The sequence below is a fragment of the Austrofundulus limnaeus genome, unplaced genomic scaffold, assembly GCF_001266775.1.
Source record: "Austrofundulus limnaeus strain Quisiro unplaced genomic scaffold, Austrofundulus_limnaeus-1.0 Scaffold194, whole genome shotgun sequence".
Lineage (NCBI taxonomy): Eukaryota > Metazoa > Chordata > Actinopteri > Cyprinodontiformes > Rivulidae > Austrofundulus > Austrofundulus limnaeus.
The window spans coordinates 930923-952627 of NW_013952596.1; the positions used below are offsets into that span (position 1 = coordinate 930923).

At 41.3% G+C, this 21705-nt stretch overlaps 2 protein-coding genes across 4 annotated transcripts in view; one reads left to right on the forward strand and one right to left on the reverse strand.

Annotated features, from left to right (window-relative positions):
- Positions 1–118: 118 nt before the first annotated feature.
- marf1 (meiosis regulator and mRNA stability factor 1) lies at positions 119–17492 on the forward strand. Of its 3 annotated transcripts, XM_014018529.1 has the most exons (28): positions 119–221; positions 694–898; positions 1196–1408; positions 1835–2041; positions 2245–2398; positions 2508–2722; positions 3033–3150; positions 3236–3408; positions 5503–6003; positions 6683–6837; positions 7360–7518; positions 8075–8261; positions 8400–8578; positions 8652–8732; positions 8822–9061; positions 10201–10320; positions 10411–10589; positions 10669–10889; positions 10985–11127; positions 11219–11352; positions 11466–11668; positions 12410–12637; positions 14044–14283; positions 14370–14603; positions 14687–14747; positions 14872–14973; positions 15333–15506; positions 15640–17492. In XM_014018529.1, the coding sequence occupies exons 2-28, from the start codon at positions 743–745 to the stop codon at positions 15816–15818; spliced, it is 4956 nt and encodes a 1651-aa protein (XP_013873983.1). In that variant the 5' UTR covers positions 119–221; positions 694–742; the 3' UTR covers positions 15819–17492. The 3 variants fall into 3 exon arrangements, with proteins under 3 accessions (XP_013873983.1, XP_013873982.1, XP_013873984.1); XM_014018528.1 differs by having other exon boundaries at positions 1196–2041; XM_014018530.1 differs by lacking the exon at positions 5503–6003 and having other exon boundaries at positions 1196–2041.
- A 49-nt stretch (positions 17493–17541) lies between these two features.
- The window catches only part of bmerb1 (bMERB domain containing 1), a gene marked incomplete in the record, with an annotated part of 21088 nt that continues 16924 nt past the window's right edge, over positions 17542–21705 (reverse strand). The window contains 3 exon segments of the mRNA XM_014018534.1: positions 17542–19068; positions 19159–19241; positions 19658–19772. Of these exon segments, the coding sequence (XP_013873988.1) occupies positions 18950–19068; positions 19159–19241; positions 19658–19772 (317 nt within the window).

The window sequence follows — 21705 nt, forward strand, 5'->3', positions numbered from 1 at the left end:
TTTAATTTTAAAAAGTGGGGCATGGTGTTTATGCAAAAAGGCAAAACCGCAGCGGAAAAACATGTCGCAGAATCGTGTCGCGACAATCACAACAAAAACAACACGATTTACGACAGCTGGTTCCGCTTTTTGGCAGAGTCCATTACAAAAAGATGCGCGTTTCGGGGTAGACGGAAACAAAGGCGAGAAGATGTGAGAAAGACGATACGATTCGATCGCAGGTAGAAAATTAGCTTGTGAAGTAGTGTATTTACCCCTTTTTTTCAGTTTACGGTAAAAAGCAGTACAGTAGGTGGTTGGAAGATCAGCTCTGTATATTAGGATAAACAAAGAGACCGGATCTTCTAGCTTAAACTAGCTAGAGTTACRTTAAGTTTATCCAAATGTTAATTCAGTCTGTTTTAAAGTTGACTAGCCCTACTAGTTAACTCAAATAACACGTGTGTTTATAAATGTTGACCCTGTATAACGAGTACAATCTTAGCTAGCTTGTAGCTAACTCAACTTTATCTGTGTTTTTCATCACTGACTAGGAAACAGAAACTTACAAGAGACTGTTGTTACGAAACCAACTAAGGCACTTTAACCCCAGGCTGTGTTATCATGAATTAGTCACCARCTGTAATCAGTGTCCTGTTTAACCGTGAACTCAGTGCAAACGTTTCTGTTTTGTTTACTCTGGGGGGAAAAAAGCATGAGAGAGAAGAGAGATGAAGTATGGTGAAAGGCCCCTGGCGTTCCTATGATGGAAGGGTTGGGAAAGGAGAAAACCAAATGTGGCTCTAGACCCATTCCATGGCTCATTCACCCCAAAACGGAAACCTCCAGCCTGCTATGGAAGCTAAAAGACTGCTTTGCCTCAAATGAGACGACTTTCCCACATCTGTCAAACAAAGACGTARGTTCTCTTTTCTACACGTCAATGTAACTCTGTAAGAGAAAGGTAGATTGGTGTAGAAATGTGTATACAGGGAGTATTATGGTAAAGTTTTAACAACTGCATGGCTGGGGAAACAAGACTGATGTAGATTTCAACAGGAGACACTGCACAACTTTGCTAGATACTTCTTCCACCCATGACAAAACTTTGTTTGTTTATTTGTTTGTCTGACAGACGGCTGAAAACTGGAGTGTTTGTTTTTACCAAATCTGGGCACATTTTTTAAATTTTGTTTTTYTGTTTCTTATATTTTAGAATAACCACATGGACAACAGAGAGGCTGTTGTGGAACTGAAGGATGTCCCTCCTCCTCCGCACCACTCTCCCCCCTCCCAGTTATCCCAATCCTTTCCTCTGGCACCTCGCTCTTTGCCTCCTCCCTGCTTGCTGCCACCTCCTCATCTTGAACAAGATTCCCACCAAAAACAGCCCCTACCAATGCAGCAACAAGAGGGGCTTAGCCCTAAAGTAAGCATTTGCTCCCACTGTGACTACTGCAGCACAGATGGCTATGGMTTGTTGGGTAGCAGGGGTAGCAGCAGCGTTGGTACCTTTCACACAGCCCCAAGTTGTTCAGGAGGGCCTGTCACTAGCAGCAATAGTAGCAGGTTTGAGTCATGTTCTGTAGCCTCATCTGTTTATCAGTACAACCATAACCTGAGCTGTGGTAATGGAACCAAAGCGACTGATTCTTTACTCAGTCTTGGTTTCAAACCTCAGCYGCCCTCTTCTGTTGCTACCTGTCAGCCGCTTTCATCACACCCCTACTTCCCCTGCTGCRCGGGGCTTGGCCACAGCTGCTCAGCTGTGCCTCCGTCATGCAGTCAGCCTGGCACATTTCCCTCTCCTGCACCCCTGGCTTCCTCTGTCTCCTTCCCACCCTCTCCCTTGCAGGGGTCTTCTGATTGTAACACTTGTGGTGTGGACTGCAAGCCGTCACTCAGAAGGTCTCAGAGAAGCGTACCCGGTGATCACCCAACCACCACAACCGTTACTACTTCAACCACCTCGGCACACTGCTGCTCTAATTCTTTGCAACTAAATATTGAACGCACTGTTTTTGGGAAAGGGGCATGCGTCTGTCAGAAGTRCTTGTTAAAGGTTGGTTCAGGTTCACTTAATTTGTGTTTTTTTAGTATTTGCATGTGTGTGGATATTAAAAAAATGTACTTATTGATTGATGATCAGATTTATGTAWAAAAACATGTAATTTTGTGTTTGTTTTGCCATTTTATGACTTCATATTTCTATCAGTCATATGTTCATTTGTCTTCCTTTTTGTTGTTTTCCTCTGTAATTTGCAGCCCAAGACTGATTTCTCTTCAGASTCTGTAGTGTGGTCCAATGTTCCTATCCCTCAGGCAGCTCCTGTCCCAATGTGTAATGGCTGTGGCACATCCTCTGGTAACATAGCGCTGATGCCATCCACCACAGTTGGGAAAACTGGCYATAAATATGGTTGGTTAGAATTAAAAACCGTTTGTCTGTGGATTTGCTGTCAGAAAAACCTATCCATTAATACGCTTTATACTGCTACAGTGCTACAAGTTGTTCTGGTTTTTGTTAGGTTCTTCAGAGAACAGTGGTCCAGAGAACATTCCACCAGTCGGTGTGTTTTGGGACATTGAAAACTGCAGCGTACCCAGTGGGCGCTCGGCTGAAGCCGTGGTCCAACATATTCGCACCAGATTCTTTCAGGGACACCGCGAAGCTGAATTTATTTGTGTCTGCGACATCAGCAAGGAGAGCAAAGCAGTCATCCAGGAGCTCAACAACTGCCAGGTATCTGCATTACCTGTGTTTTCTTTACATTCAGCTGGTCTTTATTAGGGCTGAACCATTTTGGAAAATAATCTAATTGCAATTTTTTTATCTATAAATTTGTGATTATTTTTTTAACATCTTCTCAAGTATTTTTCAACAAACAGAATCAACAAATCAATCAAGCTACTAGATCCAGTGACAATGTTGCTAATTGGCAACATTGCTCAGCTCACTCCCAAGTGATGTGACCAGTCAAATCATTTAATCGTTCAGCCCTAGTCTTTATATGTTGGATGGTTCYAAACACACCTTTGTGTCTTCTCTTCAGGTTACAGTTGCACATATTAACGCCACAGCCAAGAATGCTGCAGATGACAAGCTTCGTCAGAGTTTGAGGCGCTTYGCTGAGACCCACACTGCGCCTGCGACTGTTGTGTTAGTGTCCTGTAAGTTTTTTTTGTTTGTTTTTTAGATCAATAATGGTGCCAGGAACAGATATATCCTTAAAGTGTGATTTCTTATTTTTACCAGCGGATGTGAATTTTGCCAGCGAGCTGAGCGACCTGCGTCATCGCCACGGGTTCCAGATCATTCTTGTCCACGGCAGCCATACGTCTTCAGCTCTGCTGCAGCACGCCCACCGTCACGTGGCCTTTCAAGAGATTACAGCTGACCTGCCACAGCGTACGCTTGTGAAACCACAGGTAGGGATWTTAGAAGTTGTGTTGGAGTCTAAATGTCAATTTTTTAAAAAAATAATTAAATCTGTGACAAACTCAAGGTAAGTAGTTACTGTCCAGAATTTTCAGTGAGAGCTCATTTCAGTGTGAACTCTTCAAAACACAAACTGAGGCAGTTTTGGTTTGTTTGTGTTCATTACTAAGCTACAGTACTGTCAGATTTCTCAGACCCTTTGAGTTTTTCACATTTTCTTGTTTCAGGATAGTTTGTGATTCCACCACCATCATTTGAGACACAACTCTTCATGATGGCAAAACTTTGTGAAGTTACATAGTAACATATCTTGCTTTTAAATCCTTCCTTTTCATATTTAAATCATTCAGTTGGGGTCTTTATTCCTCCTTGTTTTAACTTTGGTTGGTTAAGCAGCTGGTTTTGTTATGTTTCTTTTAAGACACTTTAAGCCCCGCCCTCCTCCGGCTTCAAGACCAGTCCTCTCCGGTTTGAGTGAGGCGGGTTACATTTTTCTAGCTCGGAGAAATGTTTTATTTACAACTTAATCAAAAGATGTCAACAACATAAGAYTTGTCCGTCCAGACTTACATGTTTGAGCCAGAGTCTGACCCAGAACCAGAGTCTGACCCAGAACCAGAGGAGAGTTAAGACGAAGAAATTGTAATTATCAAGTCCAGACCTTATTTAGCAGTTCCATCGCAGATAATTTAGCAGAATAGACTTGGAAAACATCATAGAAAATAGAGAAAACTGAATGAGCTGGACCCAAACAGAATATAAAGATATCTTTGGAGCACCGGGAGAGACTAAATTAAACTTTTCTGCACTCCTAGAGTCTCCTAGTCCACAACAAAATGCATTTAACAGCTAAAAACGTGGATTTTGTATGATATGTCCTCTTTTAAAAAAAAACATTTAAACGAGGATATTGAGGCTCTTCAGTTAATACTTTGTTAAACTCTTCTGGCAGCCAGAAGTCCTCCTTGGAAATGATCTTACATGCTTGGCACATTTCTCTTTTTTTTTTGAGAATAATTTTTTGAGCTCATTCAGAATGAAAAGCTCATCAGTGCCAAGTTGTTTTCATACATGGTTTCTGTTGCCATCAGGTCCAAAAGAAATACAAAGTTAAGACTCTTACAAAAGCTCCTCCTGTGTTATCTCAGCAGTTTACCTGATCCTTTCTCTTGTTTAAACTCAAGCTTTTATCATTGAGACTCCCAATCCTCTGGAATCAGTTTTAATCAAAAAATCTAAACTTTCTGCATCAGTCTGTCTTTTCTAGGTTGTTTCCTAACTTCAGCAGATCTACTTCTAAATAGGTGAAGCACAGTTTTCTTTCTTTACCTCACACACCTTATGGAAGTCAGAATAGTGATGCTTTTCCATCATGAGTCCCTTTAACATGACACTTTTTCCTGCCTCTGTGTCATTAAACTAGCTGAATTGGTTTGGTGAGCTTTGCTGTTGTGGCTTTTGAATTGTCGGAATTAGACAAAGAGCTAAACTAGTGAAGCTGGGGGCAATTCAAGGAGACAAGTGTGACAGACTTCAAGCACGTTGTAACAAYGCTGCGAGTTGTGCAGTGCTGGTTCTTGTGTGTAAGCATGCATTGTAATAGAACCTCAWTGATTCATGTGGGAACAACCTAAAGAAGGTTCCTGTCTTTGCAGCCTCATCATGTTGAGAAAAGGCTGGTCGATGGAGGCCTCATCTCTATATAAAAGCTCTAAATTTTATTTATAATAAATAATATGTTCTATCTGAAGATGCTTTTCGTGGCACTCAAGGAGACCATACGATTAAAATACAGTATATTAAAATAAAAATTCATTAAAGTTTGTTTTCTTTAGCATTTTTAAGCTATGTTTTTATTTTATTTTCACAAAATAATGCCTTGGATGTATTTCTCATCACACAGATCTAAAATCTAACGAACTGTGGAGAAACTTACAAGGGTCTGAAAACCTGCTGTCAAACTGTTTAAGCACTTGAYTTCTTTTTTCCTTGAGTCTAAATTGCTTCAGTTTCTTATTTTATCTTTCTGAAAATGTAACAGTCCAAACCCTACGGGCACGATGTTTCTTCCTCCCCTCCCTCAGCCCAGTTTCAACCTGCTCTATGTGCACAACCTTCCCACCATCTGTGATAAGAGCCTGCGGAAATCTGTGAAGCTCAGGCTCCGTCGCCTCTCGGACAACTGCGGGGGCAAGGTGCTCGGCATGTCCCAGGGCATGGCGGTCCTGCGCTTCGGCAGCCCCGCGGCGGCCGCACGCGCCCGCAAGAGAATGGAAAACGAGGATGTGTTTGGCCATCGAATCAGCCTCTCTTTCTCCCCAAGACCCCGAAACGAAGCAAGTCCCGAMGTTGAGCTACAGTCTCAACCCCGCCCCTTGCCTCAACCCAAACCCCAGACTTTTCAAACCCTTCCCTCTCCCGTGCCATCTTTCTCATTTTTGCCTCTGGAGAGCCCCAGGTCRCCTAGAAGGCCACGGCGAGCTTCACGCCCATGCCCCACCTCTGGCGCTTTGCCGGAGAAGCCCTGCAGCCCCAGGAGGGGGTCCAGTGGGCCTCCTGGTGGTGCTCCAGCCCAACCCCATCAGGTCAGCAGCCTCATCTGTGCCTGCTTCCCCTCCACCTCCTCTGCCCTCTGTTGTTGTCTGGGCTGGCTGGATGGTAGTGGCTTCTGCTCGCCTCATGTCATGATTGCTGCTTTAACTAACAGCTTGAACTGCATGCTCGCCTTCATGTGTCTACCTGTGCTAGCATGAGACTTGTCTGCATGTTCACTGGTCATATACAGTTATCGCCGTAGTATTTTCTGTATTTTGTTGACTTTATGTCTGACTGCATACTTCTGCCATATAAATACTTTAGTTCTGTTTTATCCCCTTCGTTTTATTGTGGGAAATTAGCCCACAGTGATTGGCAGCTGACTTGGCTTGTTGTTTTGTGACTAATTACAACTAAAAAATCCAATGTTAAAGATGGGAGAAAACTTACTGGATAAACTAGGAATGGTGCATTTTAATAAGTTCAAAACATTTTACACATTTATTCCAGCTGCTGAATTTAAACGGGCTTAATTATATAATAATAGATTTCTAATCTCAGATTATTTTGAACGTGCATTCCTAGTTTGATCCAAACTTTTCTCATTGATTTGTCGCAACCATCTTAACAAATCTTACTAATCTCTTCTAATCATCCTGTTGCATCATCTTTGAGAAGACATGACCYGGGTCCAGGAAAAGTAACTTTGTCTCACCTTTTGCTGTTTAGAAGCCAGGTCATGTTGAAACCAAGTCCAGAATGGGCCTGCACCCTCTGGACAGAGGACGGGCTGCTTCGTCGTCACCTCACAGTGTTAATGAAAGAGGCGCTCTGGAGCAGCTGCCTCAGCCTGGCCTCAGAGGAGAATCCATATACAGTAAGAGGTAAACAGTTGTCTCTAACTTAAAGTGTCTACTTTGTTGGCAGTTTWTGTACAGTAGGGTTGGGCAAAATCATATCATCAGAAAGACTTTAATCGGATTATTTTCTGGCACTTGGCGATTAATGCCACCAGGCAGACTGTCAGTCTGCTCGGTGCTCCTCTACGCTTCAATRTAACGAACATTTGAAAAAAAAAGTTCTGTTTTTTATTCATCAAAACCAGCTTTACTTGGTCAATCAACACAATTTAAAAAATGATGTATAGCCTGAAGTCTGTACTTTGGACACAATTTGGAACAGATATTTAYGGAAATTTTCTTTCCYACTTAAGGTGGTCATGAGACTAGAATATGAGGTCATCCAGGGGATCAATTGTCATATTAATCGTTATCAGCTAAATAACACAAATAATCATGATTAACTTTTTTGCCAATATTGCCCAACCCTAATGTGCGTTTGTAGATTTCACTGAATGTGATGATGAGGATGGTCTAAAAAAGCCTCCTCATCTTTCTGTGTCAAAGAGAGGGTTCCAGTCCTCGGAGCGTGACCCCGTTGTCTGCCATGCAGAGGAACAGGAGCTCAGGGGAGTTCAACATCAGCACACCCTCAGCCTTCAGCAAGCTAAACCTGCACATGAGCTTCAGTCCTCTCATCATGTCTCAGGGCTCCTGGTCTTCCAGGTACAAACACGTTCTTCATCACCTTGTAATCAATTTAAAGAGCCCGTGACATGCATGTCCTTCAAATACAAAAAGTCAAAGAAAGCATCTTTATATTTAAAAAAATTGGCATCGTACACATGATTTTACCCATTTTGTCTCATAACTGGCATATTTTAAATTTGGCTCAGCCAAAGTGAAACAGGAAGTGATATCAAAGGGGAACTGGTTATTAAAATAAACTCACTGTTTATTAAAACAAAATTGTTTAAACTTTAACTCRTCTTTGTCTCTCTTTGATAGTGACTAAAAATCCAAGATTTTTCTCTACAGTCTGTTTTGTTAACTTTTGTAACAATGCTCTGTTACATGCAGACATTCCCCTTTGACACCACTTCCTGTTTATTCACATGCAAATATCTCAACAACATTCATCTGAGCAACGTGRAATTTGTTTTACAATATGTTATCCATATTATCTTTCCAAAAATACATTCATGTTTATTACAAAAAATTTGATGTCACAGACACTTAAATGACAAGTTTGTTAAAAATCTCTCTTTCCTCCGACTAAAAGGAGTGGATCCCCCTGTCTGTCCAGCCGTTCCTCACCTCTGCTCGCCACCCCTCGTGGCTCTTGCCCTGWAGGCTCTTCTGAGCCTTTCTCAGATGGGGCAGAGATCCAGGTGGCCAACCTTGACTACAGAATGTCTCGCAAAGAACTGCAGCAGACGCTGCACGACACTTTCTCTCGATACGGGCTGGTAAGGTTGACCCTGGGAATTCATTATTCAGATTGTGCATAGATGAGTCCAAATRAACCAGGTGCTGGTGTTTTTGTAACTGCCATGAGGGAATAATCTCTATTAACTCCTTTTTGTTGTATAAACTTTTTTGTCTAGGTGAAAGCTGTCGAGCTGAGCCCCCACACTGATTATCAGCTGAAGGCCACAGTTCACATGTTGTTCCTGCAGGAAGCCATTAGCGCTGTCAGTGGTTTACACCGTTACAAGATCGGAGGCAAACGCATTCAGGCGTCTCTGATCACCGGTGGAAACAACAAATCTCTTTCCATGCTCAGGTGTATATTACTGCCTAAAGGGTCATTTTAAAATACATAAATGCTTATATTTTAAATTTCAATATTTCTACAGCACAGAGATCATCTGCATTCTTCAGGATGCACCAGCAAACTGCCTCCCTTTGTTTAAGCTCACTGAGATCTATGAGAAAAAGTCAGTGCTCGTCTCAATTCATGGTTTTTTTTCTTCTTACATTTCAACTCTTATAAAAACAATTTAGTTGTTTTCTTCCCTTCATCCAGGTACGCCCGTAAACTTGCCATCAGCGATTTGTACAGGCTGCCAGATGTGCTTTCAGTGAGGGAACAGGGGGGCTCCAGGCTCGCGTGCCTCTTGACCAGCAACCAAATTCGCCAGAGCCCGCTCGGGTCCTCTCAGTCCCAGGAAGGCTCCTCCTCAGCGAGTGGGAGTCCTGTTGTGTTCGAAGAGCTGGAGTACCATGAGCCTGTCTGCCGACAGCATTACGCACAGCAAAACTTCAGGTATAAAAAAATTAACAGGGATGCACGATAACTTATTTTAAGATCTGATAACCGATAACTTTCTCCATCTAACGGCTGATAACCGATAACATGCCAGAAGATAAGACGAGTCAAAAATGGGTGAAATCATAACATAAATAAACACCAAAACCAAATGACACTGTAAATTATACTATTTGAAATAAACTCTTAGCAAACAAACATTTCTTAAAGTATATCAAATAAAACAATTTCTCCAATGGCCATTTATTTAAATAAGGCACGTTAATTATAAAAAAAAGACCTTAAACACTGATCTCAGATTTAAATAAAAGAGAAAAAGTCATTCCACAAGTTCAAAACAGATAATGCACTAACACAAGTTAGATTCAAAGTATAATTGTTTTTATTATTATTAATATATGATTTCAAACATTTTTCTACCTGAAACAGTGCTTCTGAGTATGTGAATGCATTATGACTGCATCATACTTACAGGAAGATTCACAGAGCTGTTCAGCTGGTAAACCATGGTTAACAAGGAGATAAAAGCTTCGGTCTTTAGCAAGGGTGAACAGCTGGTTGTCATCTTTTCCCTCATTAAAGTGTTTGAGATCTGCGTCCTCCCTGGCAATTTTATTGGGTTTGTCAAAAGCCTCAGCAATGATTTATGTCTTGATGAGTTCTTGAATGCTAGCTTGTTGTTAGCATTTTAGCTGATGGACTTTGTGCTGCATTCAGGAGGTAACGGACATTACGTGTTCTCAAATTGGGAGTAGTTGTTCCGATGTTTATAAGTATAAAGTTTGTGTGTAACATACAGGGTTAATTGGTAAAATCATATTAACAATTATTAAAATGACTGGTTGTTTTTCAGCACGGAGTATTCTAATTATTTTCTAGTGAGAAAGTTGYTTTTTTCCGACGCCATTTGAACGTTGCTCGGGTCGTGCCGGACAGGAAGCGGCTTGACTAAGAATAAAAATAAACACCGCCGCACTGGCAAACATGAACATATATTATCACTTCTGTTTGTTATGATATCGGACCGATAAGTATAAAATCATAATTCCCTGATAACTAAAAAATGTAATAAGTGACATTAAAATTATGCAACACGTTTTCTTTCTGTCATTGATTTGAGACTTTTCTTCTTGTAGCGAGGCTCACTTTGACCCCGACTCTTATAAAATCCCCTTTGTTGTGACATCACTGAGCAGTTTAACCTCTGAGGTCCACAGTCTGTTGGAGTCACACGAGGGCACTCTTCCTCTACTCAGGTAACAACCGCCTCTAATGCATTTGTAAACTTTTAATTTTTTTCCTCAGAACAGTTGTAAAAAGAGCAACTTGTTATATTTTCATTCTAGTTTTCCAGACTGCTATGCAGCAAAGTTTAACCCTTTGCCRGTTGGAAATGAGACACTGGAGGGTGCCGTTTCTCTGGAGCATCTGATAACCTGCATTCCCAGCATTTCTGTTGTCACCGCTCAGAACGGCTTTAAAGTCATCAAGTGGATCCACAACAAACCAGCTTCACAGAACTCTGGTGTGCTTAATCACAAATTTAAATTTAATCTAAATCTGTTTCATCAATGTTGATCTCATATAGTCTTGGTGTTTTTCAGAGCCTTGGATTCAACGCTGCAAGAGTCCAGTTGGTAATCCACAACTCATCCAGTTCAGCAGAGAAGTTATTGACTTGTTAAAGAGCCAGCCGAACTGCATCATGCCCATCAGCAAGTTCATCCCTTCATATCACCATTACTTTGCCAAGCAGTGCCGYGTCTCTGACTACGGCTTCTCCAAGCTGCTGGAGCTTCTGGAGGCCGTCCCACACGTCCTGCAGGTTGTCCGTGAAGCCSCACTCGTAATAACTGTGTCTAATTTGAACGTTTGTTCTTTGTGTTTTATATATTCTGCTTTCGTTTTCCTGCCCAACAGATACTGGGCATGGGAACRAAGCGTTTGCTGACCCTTACCCACAGAGCACAGGTGAAACGCTTCACCCAAGACCTCCTTAAGTTGCTCAAGTTTCAAGCCAGCAAGCAAGTAGTGATTAAAGAATTCATGCAGGCGTATCACTGGTCAGTCTTTGAGCCGTGGATCTGAATCTCTTCATAAATAGCTGGAGTAAATTGTCTTTAAGGATGTTTGTTCTTGAATGTTTTCCACCAGGTGCTTCTCCAGAGACTGGAAGGTGACTGATTACGGCGTTTGTGACCTGATGGACCTGCTGACGGAGATCCCAGACACCACCATCACCATCACACAGCAGCTCACAGACACCGTCATCTCTGTTCCTAAAAGAGGTGGGTTTAAAGCTGCAGCTAGTTGTTACATTACTTTTAAAGTATTAATTCAAGCTGTTGATGTGTGTAATCTCTTGCTGGTTATTGAAACCTATAAATGTTGGGATTGCCAGAGCGCACAGTGGAGGAAGTGGAGCACACCAAGCAGTTTGGGAAGGAGGTGGTGGACCTCCTCCGCCATCAGCCTCACTGTCGAATGCCCTTCAGTAAGTTCATACCCTCCTACCATCACCACTTTGGTCGTCAGTGCAAACTCAGCTACTACGGATTCACCAAGCTGGTGGAGCTCTTCGAGGCCATCCCTGACATTCTGATGGTGAGTTGCAAACTTGGTCTCCCAAAGAATATTTGTGAGCCATCAAATCGAAACCAAAATTAAGTCTAAAAGAGAAATAGGCACATGTAGTGTTTTGATTAAAACATTTGCAAAAATTGCAAATAAATAACAAATAAATGCCTCATCGATGTATCTTTTGAATGAACTGTCTGAAATATAATCCTAAAAAGTTTTTGAAGCATTTTTTTAGTATAGCAACAAAAAAAAAACCTGATTTTGAGGAAAAATGCCTTTTTAAAATGTTGAGATTTTCCCTGTGAACTAGCAAAGTTTTGTTTCTTTCCAGCTGGGATATCTCAATATTCAAATACTATTTGAGTTTTCCTCTTTATAATCTTTATAATGACATCAAAAATTCCTCATTAAAATGACACAAAATTAGGATTCAGACCAMATATTAATGTTTTATTGTAACCAACAAGACAAATGAGGTCATATCTGGATCTGCTTATGACATCAGGATGATCCAGGTATAAAAATGTAGCTTTTAAAGCAGGAATCTGAAAATRTCATTTACTTAATCCTCATTTCAATAATCATAGCCTTGACACATTCAGACAAATGTATTTCCTGCCAACTCTAAATAAGTAACCTAAGTATCATCTGAACATCGTGCCGCTTGACTCTGTTTTATCCTGAGGCTTTAATTAAAGAGCTTAGAAATGCTTTATCAAACTAGTCTTAGGACATCTTCACTGAGGCGTTCCCGTCCTTCCTCAGGTACTGGAATGCGGCGAGGAGAAAGTTCTGACTCTGACTGAGGTGGAGCGCGTCAAAGCTCTGGCGGCCCAGCTCGTCAAGCTGCTGCGTTCCCAGAAGAATRTCAGTCTTCCCGTCAGCCAGCTGCTGGTGGAGTACAGCAGGACCTTCGGCTACGGKCTGCGCCTGCAGGACTACGACGCTGCCTCCCTGCCTGCCCTCCTGACCAAACTCTGCCACGTTGTCAAGGTAGAGAGGATGAAAAGATGCTCATGAGTACTTGCACAATTTTATTATGAATTAAACGTGTCATATAAAATATGTCTCATAAAAATTGAGGTTTTATGATTGAAAGGTTGGAACTGGTGCTAAAATATGTTAACAACACRGTTTCTTGTGAAACTTGAACAAGTCTTTTATGTTTATGCAAAAGTCGTCAGCGTTCAGTCCTCTGCTGCAGCTCTCACAGTGAGGGGACAGCTGGGCCTGTCCCTGACAGGTGGATAACCAGCATGGTTGCATGTTAGCACTCCCTTCACTCTTATCACTTAAAAAGACAGTATTTTTGTTTGCAGCTGCAGAAATTGTTTCCTGCCTCTTTAAACTTTAAAGGGATCCCTGATTAGTTGTAACATTAGACTTTATTTAATAAACATAAATTTTAACTGTAAAATAAAGACTGTAAAAATACTGTAGGCTGTTCAGTTTTTTACACGGACGGAGCCATTGTATTTACAGGCAAAGCATTCTGGGTAAATGATGACATGGATAGGACCTACGGTGCGAGGCTGCTAGCGAGCTATATCCACCCTGAAGGTTAATCTTGGACAATATCTGATGATCGACTCTTTTAAATGAAACCAGAGAGCGTTGACAGAGAGGAGAAGGTAGAAATGACTCAGCCTGGAACTGAAAATATGGATGGAGGACAACAGAGCTGCTTCATGGAAGAAGAACCTCAGCTTAGCCTGTTAGCCTTTGCGCTAGCCCTGATGCTACCATTATGTATGTATTAGCTCAGCGCTACTCATTCTCTCGTCACTGAGGTCCTCCATCCACATGACACAGAGGGGAACACAAAAATGACTCAGTCTGCAACTGAAAATATGGATGGAGGACCTCAGTTTAGCTTATTAGTTTGTTGCACTAGCACCAAGCTAATACATATAAGGCAATATAGCGTCGGCGCTAGTACAAAGGCTAACAGGCTAATCTGAGGTTGTTCTTCCATGAAGCAGCTCTGTTGTCCTCCATCCATATTTTCAGTTCCAGGCTGAGTCATTTCTACCTTCTCCTCTCTGTCAACGCTCTCTGGTTTCATTTAAAAGAGTCGATCATCAGATATTGTCCAAGATTAACCTTCAGGGTGGATATAGCTCGCTCACACCGAGGACCTATCCATGTTATCATTTACCCAGAATGCTTTGCATGTAAATAAAATGGCTCCGCACGTGTAAAAATATATATTTTTAAAAATTTACAAAACTAAACAGCAATCTTTATTTTACAGTTAAAATATATGTTTATCAAATAAAGTCTAATGTTACAACTAATCAGGGATCTCTTTAAGTCTGAAACGTTTGCAGGGCTTCATATTCTAATTGAAATGCAGGCGTAAACAGAACGCTGCCTTTACTTTGTTTTTTCTGGTTAAGGTGGTGGACGGCTTGGAGGGCTGGGAAGTCCAGCTGATCAACAGGAAGTCTCTGCGGCTGCTGACCTCCCAGCTGCTGGCTCTGCTCATGTCCCAGGAGGACCAGCAAGTGGCCGAGGGCATGAAGGTGGAGGAGCTGAGTCGYCTCTACCAGACTGTTCACGGTGCCTCGTTAAATCCATGTGAATACGGGTTTCTCTCACTGAGCGAGTTGCTCAAGAGCCTTCCTTTCCTCGTGGAGGTTAGAAAAACATTTGTCTCTGAAGAAAGTAAGAATTTATTTTTCTCTTTAATGTTTCATATTATTTTCTTTTTCTTCTTTCTCAGCTGTACCGTGAGGAGCGTGATGATGCTGCCAGTGGTCCCGGGACTGAATGGGTGAGGCTAACCAGGCTTTACCGGTTTGCCCGTAACATCCGCGCTCTGCTCCACACCTACCACTACAACCAGATCTTCCTGACGGAGTTCCAGGGGGCTTACAGCAAATTCACCGGCTGCAGCCTTGAACCGCGCTCTTACGGATACATCAGCACTGACGAGCTGCTCAGTGCCATTCCACAGGTTCAGCAAATTTATTTTATTTACCTCTATTTTTATTTCTGGATGATAGAAATTAATTTCCTCAACTTGACTTATTTTAYTAGGTGGTCTGGATCAAAGGACACGGTCATAAAAGGATTATTGTTCTGAAGAACGATATGAAAGGTAAGAGTCTGATTATTGATTTACTCCACGCTCAGTTATTTCTGTAAAAGATAGGCTTGTCTTTTCTCCAGATGTGTCCTAAAAACTAATAATGCTCAAGTTATAGTTCGTTTGTGTGTTTTAGCAAAGACAGCGTCTTCAGTCCCCAGCAGCCCCCGAGCAGGAGACGATGCTGAAAGTCCACRAGACAGTCCCATCAGCAGCACACCTGGAACACAGAGTCCAGGTGATCAAGTCTCAGAAGGATTTAGTACAATTTGACTTCCTAAAGCCGTCAGAATTATTGTTCAACAATTTGCACCAATTTCAACCTGTAAAACAATACAGTTATCCATAAAATGCAAACAGSTCCTTCATGTATGTTGAAACACATCAAATGTGCGTTTAAATTCAGCAAGCACTAATATCRGTGTGAAAGATCTCCTCTGTTCTGTTCTTGTGATTTCCTGACATATTTTAACTTCATTTTGACACAGTTTACACATTCTAAAACAAAAAATTACACAATGAGCTTCAAATTTGTCAGAATGTGAGATGCTGTTTTGGGACGTCTGTGCACATTTTATTTATTTTTTCACCTACTAGGTGGTGATGCGGCTGCAGAATCCGAGCTGCTGTTTTTACCTCCATGTTTGGACCTGCTGTGCGGTCCTGTACCGTCCTGCCTCCCATCACCTCAGCTCCACCCGGACCCTGTCATCCTTCAGCAGATGGACCTGATCAACTTCGAAAGAACTCCTCCACCGGATCTACCTGCAGGTCGGCTTCAGTGCTGGGTTTTGAATCGTTTCGATGCATGTTTTGGTACTTTAATGTTGAAGCTAATCTACGTGTGTGTGTGTGTGTGTGTGTGTGTGTGTGTGTGTGTGTGTGTGTGTGTGTGTGGTATTAGAGAGTGAATCTGTAGACGACTCCTCCGATCAACCCGAGCGGCCCAGTACCACAGACGGCTCTGGGACTCCTCCACCCTCCGACACAAAGAGCCTTTTGTCCGTGAGCAGCCCCGGCAGGAGATCCAGCCGCAGCAAAATCAAACTAGCTGCTAACTTCTCCTTCACAGCAGGCCTCTGATCCCTCTAACACACACACACACACTTACACTCATCCAGCAACTCTGAATCAAAGAGTTAAACAGCCACTGCACACAGAAATAACCCCTCAGGTGACATTTGTGTTTCATTTCTATTCTTTTTTTTTTCTTAGTTTAAAATACTCCACTGATGCTCACAAAGCTGTGATCTACTTCTTGCAGATTTTCTGCAGCCTTTGTTTAACAAATTGTGTCCACTYAGATCAGTTTTTTAAGAATGCGCCCTCAGTTTCGAGCCGCCGTCGTGTTGAAGGTTGAGTCCGAGTTAGTTGTCACTGTGCGGAGAAGTTTCAGTTTGTACAACTGACAGAGCAGATTTCTGTCAGTGAACGAAACCATCCAARTTGCCCTCACCTCAAACACAGAAGCTTTCATTTAGAACATAATTTGAACCTTTTTAAGAGCTTTTTCTTGGTTATTTATTACAGACGTGATGAGCGATCCAGCTGATAATCTCCTGCTTGTTTGATTCTTTCCGATTTTAAACTAGAACAAGGTCTGTGTCGTCTCTGTGATGAAGAAAAAAAATRATATTTTTAGTTCCTTCTATAAGGATTCAGTACAGGTTTGGCCTAAATTTATTGCTAAATGAGTAGAAACAGGTGTTAATAGTCCGACGTCTTCATTAAATGGTTAGCTTCCAGAACAGTTTGAAGATTTTCCTAGACCAGAGGCTATTCCATTTTTATTATCAAATGAACTTAACAGTTTGAGGAGGGGCAGCTCCTGAGGGTCTGTTTTTTTTTTTTTTATCAGAGTTTCAGACTGGAGGGGGATGGGTCTGAGGACCAACCAGGAGGTTTGGGGAAGCCTCTTGCAGGGATTGATGCACACGGGGCCCCTCTGCAGCTCCCTGGAACCTGCCGGGCTTTTACAATGGCTTGTATTTGCCCCGGTGCTGAAACAAAGGGCTGTCTTTCCTCCGTACCCTCTCACGTGGATTAGTTATTTTGTTTTTAAACTTAGAGATGTGCGTTAGCGTCAGTGTTCTGTGTTAAATCAGCTGCTGAAACGCCATCAGATATCTGCTGCTTGTGAAGTCAGACACGTCTCGGGTGTCGCAGACGTCGAAGGCTTCTGTTTGTGTTTCGATAAAAAGCATTTAGAGAATGGGCAGCAGCYCATTTAATCGGTTACATTTGCATTTCCTTGAAGATTTAGTCTGTTTTGAAGTATTCAGTATTCTGAGGTGAGTTTGTCAGACTGGATTTGGTGTGAACAGGTTCCACCGGCCATCCCGCAGAAAGGTTTTTATGAACGGGTGTTTTATCCACTGTCAGGAAACCACTTAATAATTAAACTGATTTAAATTCGGCCACGTGAAGGCGTTATGTTTTTGTGATTTCAACCAAAGTTCTCAGAGCTACAGTGGCAACTAACTCCCCTTACTGAGTTCTCATGTTGGTTAGATCAGTGAGAAGCTTCTGTATCTGTTGAAATATGCACTGATGCATAGTTTTTAGTTCATGAAGTGCAACAAAGTGTTTGTCTCCTTCAGTTCTGCAGCAGAGTTTAAGGAACTTTGTTGAGTTTTCCCTTAAAGTTGTGGCTTTTTGTTCACCTGCTCAACAACCATCTTCACCTGCTTTCCTTCCTTCCTGCACCAGGAGTGGATGTAGGAAACATTGAAACAAATAATAAATTTCACAAGCATCGTTTCTGTTTTTTGTGTGAATACTTTAAAAGAAAAAGGGGACGCCTCGCTGCGTTCTTGAAAGATGCTCTTTATTTAAACATGTATGTACAAGAAGCTTCGCTTGTTCTCTGCATATCAGGACCTTCATAAATTCACTACAACTACAAACATTTTCAGAGGTGACAAGGAACGACACATTGCTTTGATGCAAGTCACTAATGTCCTACATACACTCGAGCGTACGCCATCTACCGGAGGCCTGTACAAAAGTTGCATTGCTCTCCTCGTGTTTGGCATAAAAACTTTAAAATCAGAGGATGTGCGTTGTTTGCAGTGTTAATACCCACAATAACAATGATGCCATACTGTCAGTCTGTTTTTCCAGGTAGCTGATGATTGTTTGAGATGATGTTGCATAAAGATGACAGATCTTATGTAGGTGTATATAGGTGTTGAACTGTGGCACTCATTACTTAAAGCACGACAAAAGTATCTGAAAGCTTAGCCCACATTTTATTTCTGCATTAAATATTATAATTAAGAATATTGGTTCAAAACACAGAAAGATTCAGTCTACAGACTGGTAACTTACACATCAATATTTAGCAATTTATTGGGAAGTTTTGTTCAGTTGACTGTTTCTTACCCCACCTCAGATTTCCCTTGTGGACATTGTGCTTTTAGGCCTATTTGTACAATCAGACACATCATCTTCATCAAAGAACATTTTTGGGTGGGTTGTTTTGAGTACTTGTAGTCAGTGTCATACCTGCAGCAGATGGACAAAAAAATTGTTTAGAATTTGGAGAAAAGGGTGGGGGGATTAGGAATTATTCTGACAAATATCTTGACATTCAAAACGACTAAATCCAAAAGTCCTTATTAGTTGGAGGAAGTGACTTATTCAGGAATGCATCACTTTAAGCAGCTGTTTGTTTGTTCGATTAAGTTACATCACCTTGTTTTATTGAGTATTTTCTGTGTCACATTAGGCTTTCAGACTGTTGTTCATAAACTAGTCCTCAGTATTTGCGCTGTCAACTTCAACTCGTCTTTATCATAAAACTGATGTTTGTTAGCTTTATTCCTTCATGAGTATTTCCCTCAGAGCTGTCATCTGCAGGTAAGATACTGACTACATTTATGAAAAATGAACCCTAAATTGTGTTTTTAAATGAATRCAGCATGAAGGAATGAAAAATAAATCAACACCTAGTTGTCAGATGTTATTTACACTTCTGTCTGAGGCCTTTGCTGTGTTTGGTTCATCAGTCCTGATAAATCTCACTAACAGACACTCCTCACCGTAAAATCCCCTGATCTGGGATCAGCTCCCAAAAACGCCTACGGGTGAAGAATAAATCTGATTTATGAGCAGGTTCGAGGGCAGACGCAGCTATCTGTGGTTCTCTGAGTAACAGGAAGTGGTTGTGTCATGTGACTGGAGTGTTGCGACACAGAGAGGGTCAGTTTCAGTTACATTACAACACACTGGGTGGCTCCGCAGCAGTCTTTAATGATGGCCACTCCTGACTTGGTGATGGAGGGTTTGTTTGGAGGAAGCTCCTGGATCTGTCTCCTGGGTTTTGGAGGATCTTTTTATCAAAAAAGAAACGGAGAGGKGGAACTCATTAGCATAGGTTGAGGKTGGGTCTAATGGATGTTGGGAGTAAATTTGAACTCACTTTGTGAAGCTTTAAGCTTCTGTTCCAGGGGCTTCAGCTTCAGCCTGAGGAACTCGGCCATCTCCTTGTCCTCCTCTTGTTCCCTGAGGCCCAACACAAACACGTTTCAGATGAATGTCAACTATTATCTGATTAGATCAGTGGCCCACAACAGCACAGTCCATTTTTTGTTTGTTTGTTTGTTTGTTTTTTGGTGTTTGCTAAGATGGATTGGGTGCAGCGGCCATCGAACTAAAAACTAATCGGCTGTAAATTTATTTATGATAATTCCTCCTGTGGATCGTGATACTTTGCTTTACTGCAGAAGTAACTCAAAACTGCAAAGTTTATTGTTATCAGTTGTCAGGTTTGTTTTTCTTTGCTACGTCGGTCGTTTTTTTCCACTTTAATCCTGTTTTTATTTAAAAATAAKTTTAGCTGAATAAAGCAGAGTGCCTGTAAACAGTCATCTGGGACACAAAGTCCCGGATATTAACTGTGCTCAATGCGAAGGCTGCACCTTAATCTCTCCACCTCGGCGTCGTCGACCAGGAAATCCCTTTTCTGCACCAGTTTATGGATCTTCAGGATCAACTCCTCCTCCTGCTGCCGGTGCTGCTTAGTTGTCTCCTTCTCTGTAGGACAGAAGAGGTCAGTCTGCAGCTAACTTAGCCAATTTGACTGATAATGAGCTTAGATTAGTAAATTTGTTCATTTTCATTTAAAAACAAAACAAATGCTATACATACAACAAATAATACAAATCACAAATTAAATGAAAGGTAGCAGAAAGAAGAAAAAAAAATTTAACATCTGCCCCTTTTTTCCAAAAAAAAAATTCAAACAATAATAATCTTCAAATAAAACATAAAAACTTCCACTCTTCGAACAATAGTTCTTATGAATGCACGTTATACAAATTCACATTTCTTCAACAATTTAACTTTTATTATTCTCTTAAATTTATTGAGCCAACATTTTTATATTCACTTTCCAGATTATTCCACAATCTTATTCTTTGGACTGAAGTACCTTTAAATTTGTTCAAATTTTAGGCTTTACAAGCATCTCTAGTCCCTTAAGATTGTAATTACTTACTCTTAACAAAATTTAATTGGATATTTAAAGGTAATAAATTTTTAAGAGCCTTATACATAACCTGCAAAATATAATCAACCAATTTATAAAATKTGACCACTTTAAAAGCTTAAATCCAGTGTGGCAGTAACTTTAATCACACAATCTGAGCACAGGTCTTGCAAGATTTCCCATTRTCGCCTGAGATTCAGCTTAAGCTGATCTCTGTAAATCTAAAAGGCAGGGTGATGTGCTTTTTATTCAAGAAATACTTGTCCTTTGATTAGATTGTAGCCTCTGATGTAAAATATTAAACCAAACATGAAAAGTGTTGACCTTACAGTGAAGTCAGCAGACCTTTAAACGCTGGCTCACAGCACAAACTGCTCCTTAATTCTCCCCTCATCTAATATTAACAGTAAATGAGGCGATGACTTCATTATGTAAATCCAGAGAGCTTTTTTATTTTGTTATGTTGAGCAGCGGCRGGTGGCGAAGAGAAACATCCATTTCTCTCTGCCTCACCTTGTGTCATTGAAAACCAAAAAAAAAAAAAAAAGTGTATGAGATGTTCATGCATGTTCAGCTGCCTGCAGAGGCTGTTTGGCTCTGAATTTAACAAACGTCTGCTCACATCAGCTCTTTTCTCTCGCATCGAAATCAAAAGTGCAGCTACAGAATGTTTCCCAGCGGACAAACTGGATRAGGTGGGGGTTGTCACATGATCCTAACCTGAAGAAACTGGATGCCTGCCCCTCGCCACACAAATATGATACAAATCAAAGATGGTCCTTCAGCTCTAATAATTGCAGACGTGTTTGTTGCTGAAAAAGAGCTTTTCAGGAGAGGAGTGTCATGGCAACCATATGGATGTAAATCGGTCGTTCTGCAGCCTCCAGGCCGTTCTCAGCATCTGATGGAGAGATGACTCCTGCATCAAAGAATGACGGGTCACATGAGGCTGTCTGTCAGAGAGAAGCTGGACGGATAATAATCCTCTGAACACGAGCAAATCCAGAGGATTAATTACAAATAAAGGATGGATTTACTGATTTGTTGGCATGGCGTCATTAATGAGGATAATCATTTATAGGAAGACAAGAGCCTCTGGAGAAAACATGAGGTCAAAWATAGCTGCAGTAATGTCATTAGTTGATAACTGAGTACAGCAGCTGTAACTGTAGACAAGTGTTTTTGTTTCAACGTAAAACAACAATTATTACTTCTCTCTCCTAAATTTACCTTCTTGCCTTGAGAACTTTTCTGAAATGATGAATTAAGACAAAAGATTTTATTCTGTCCCTGCTGGACACTCAGGTGATTTATGTCTCCTCTCTGCTGCGTAGAGAGAAAACTAAACATCACTCGTGTGTCCTTGAACACAACACCAACATTTCCTCGTCCTGACACGTTATGTATACATGTAAACTGAAGCAACGTCCTGCTGCTGCTGGTGTGTGTGTGTGTGTGTGTGTGTGTGTGTGTGTGTGT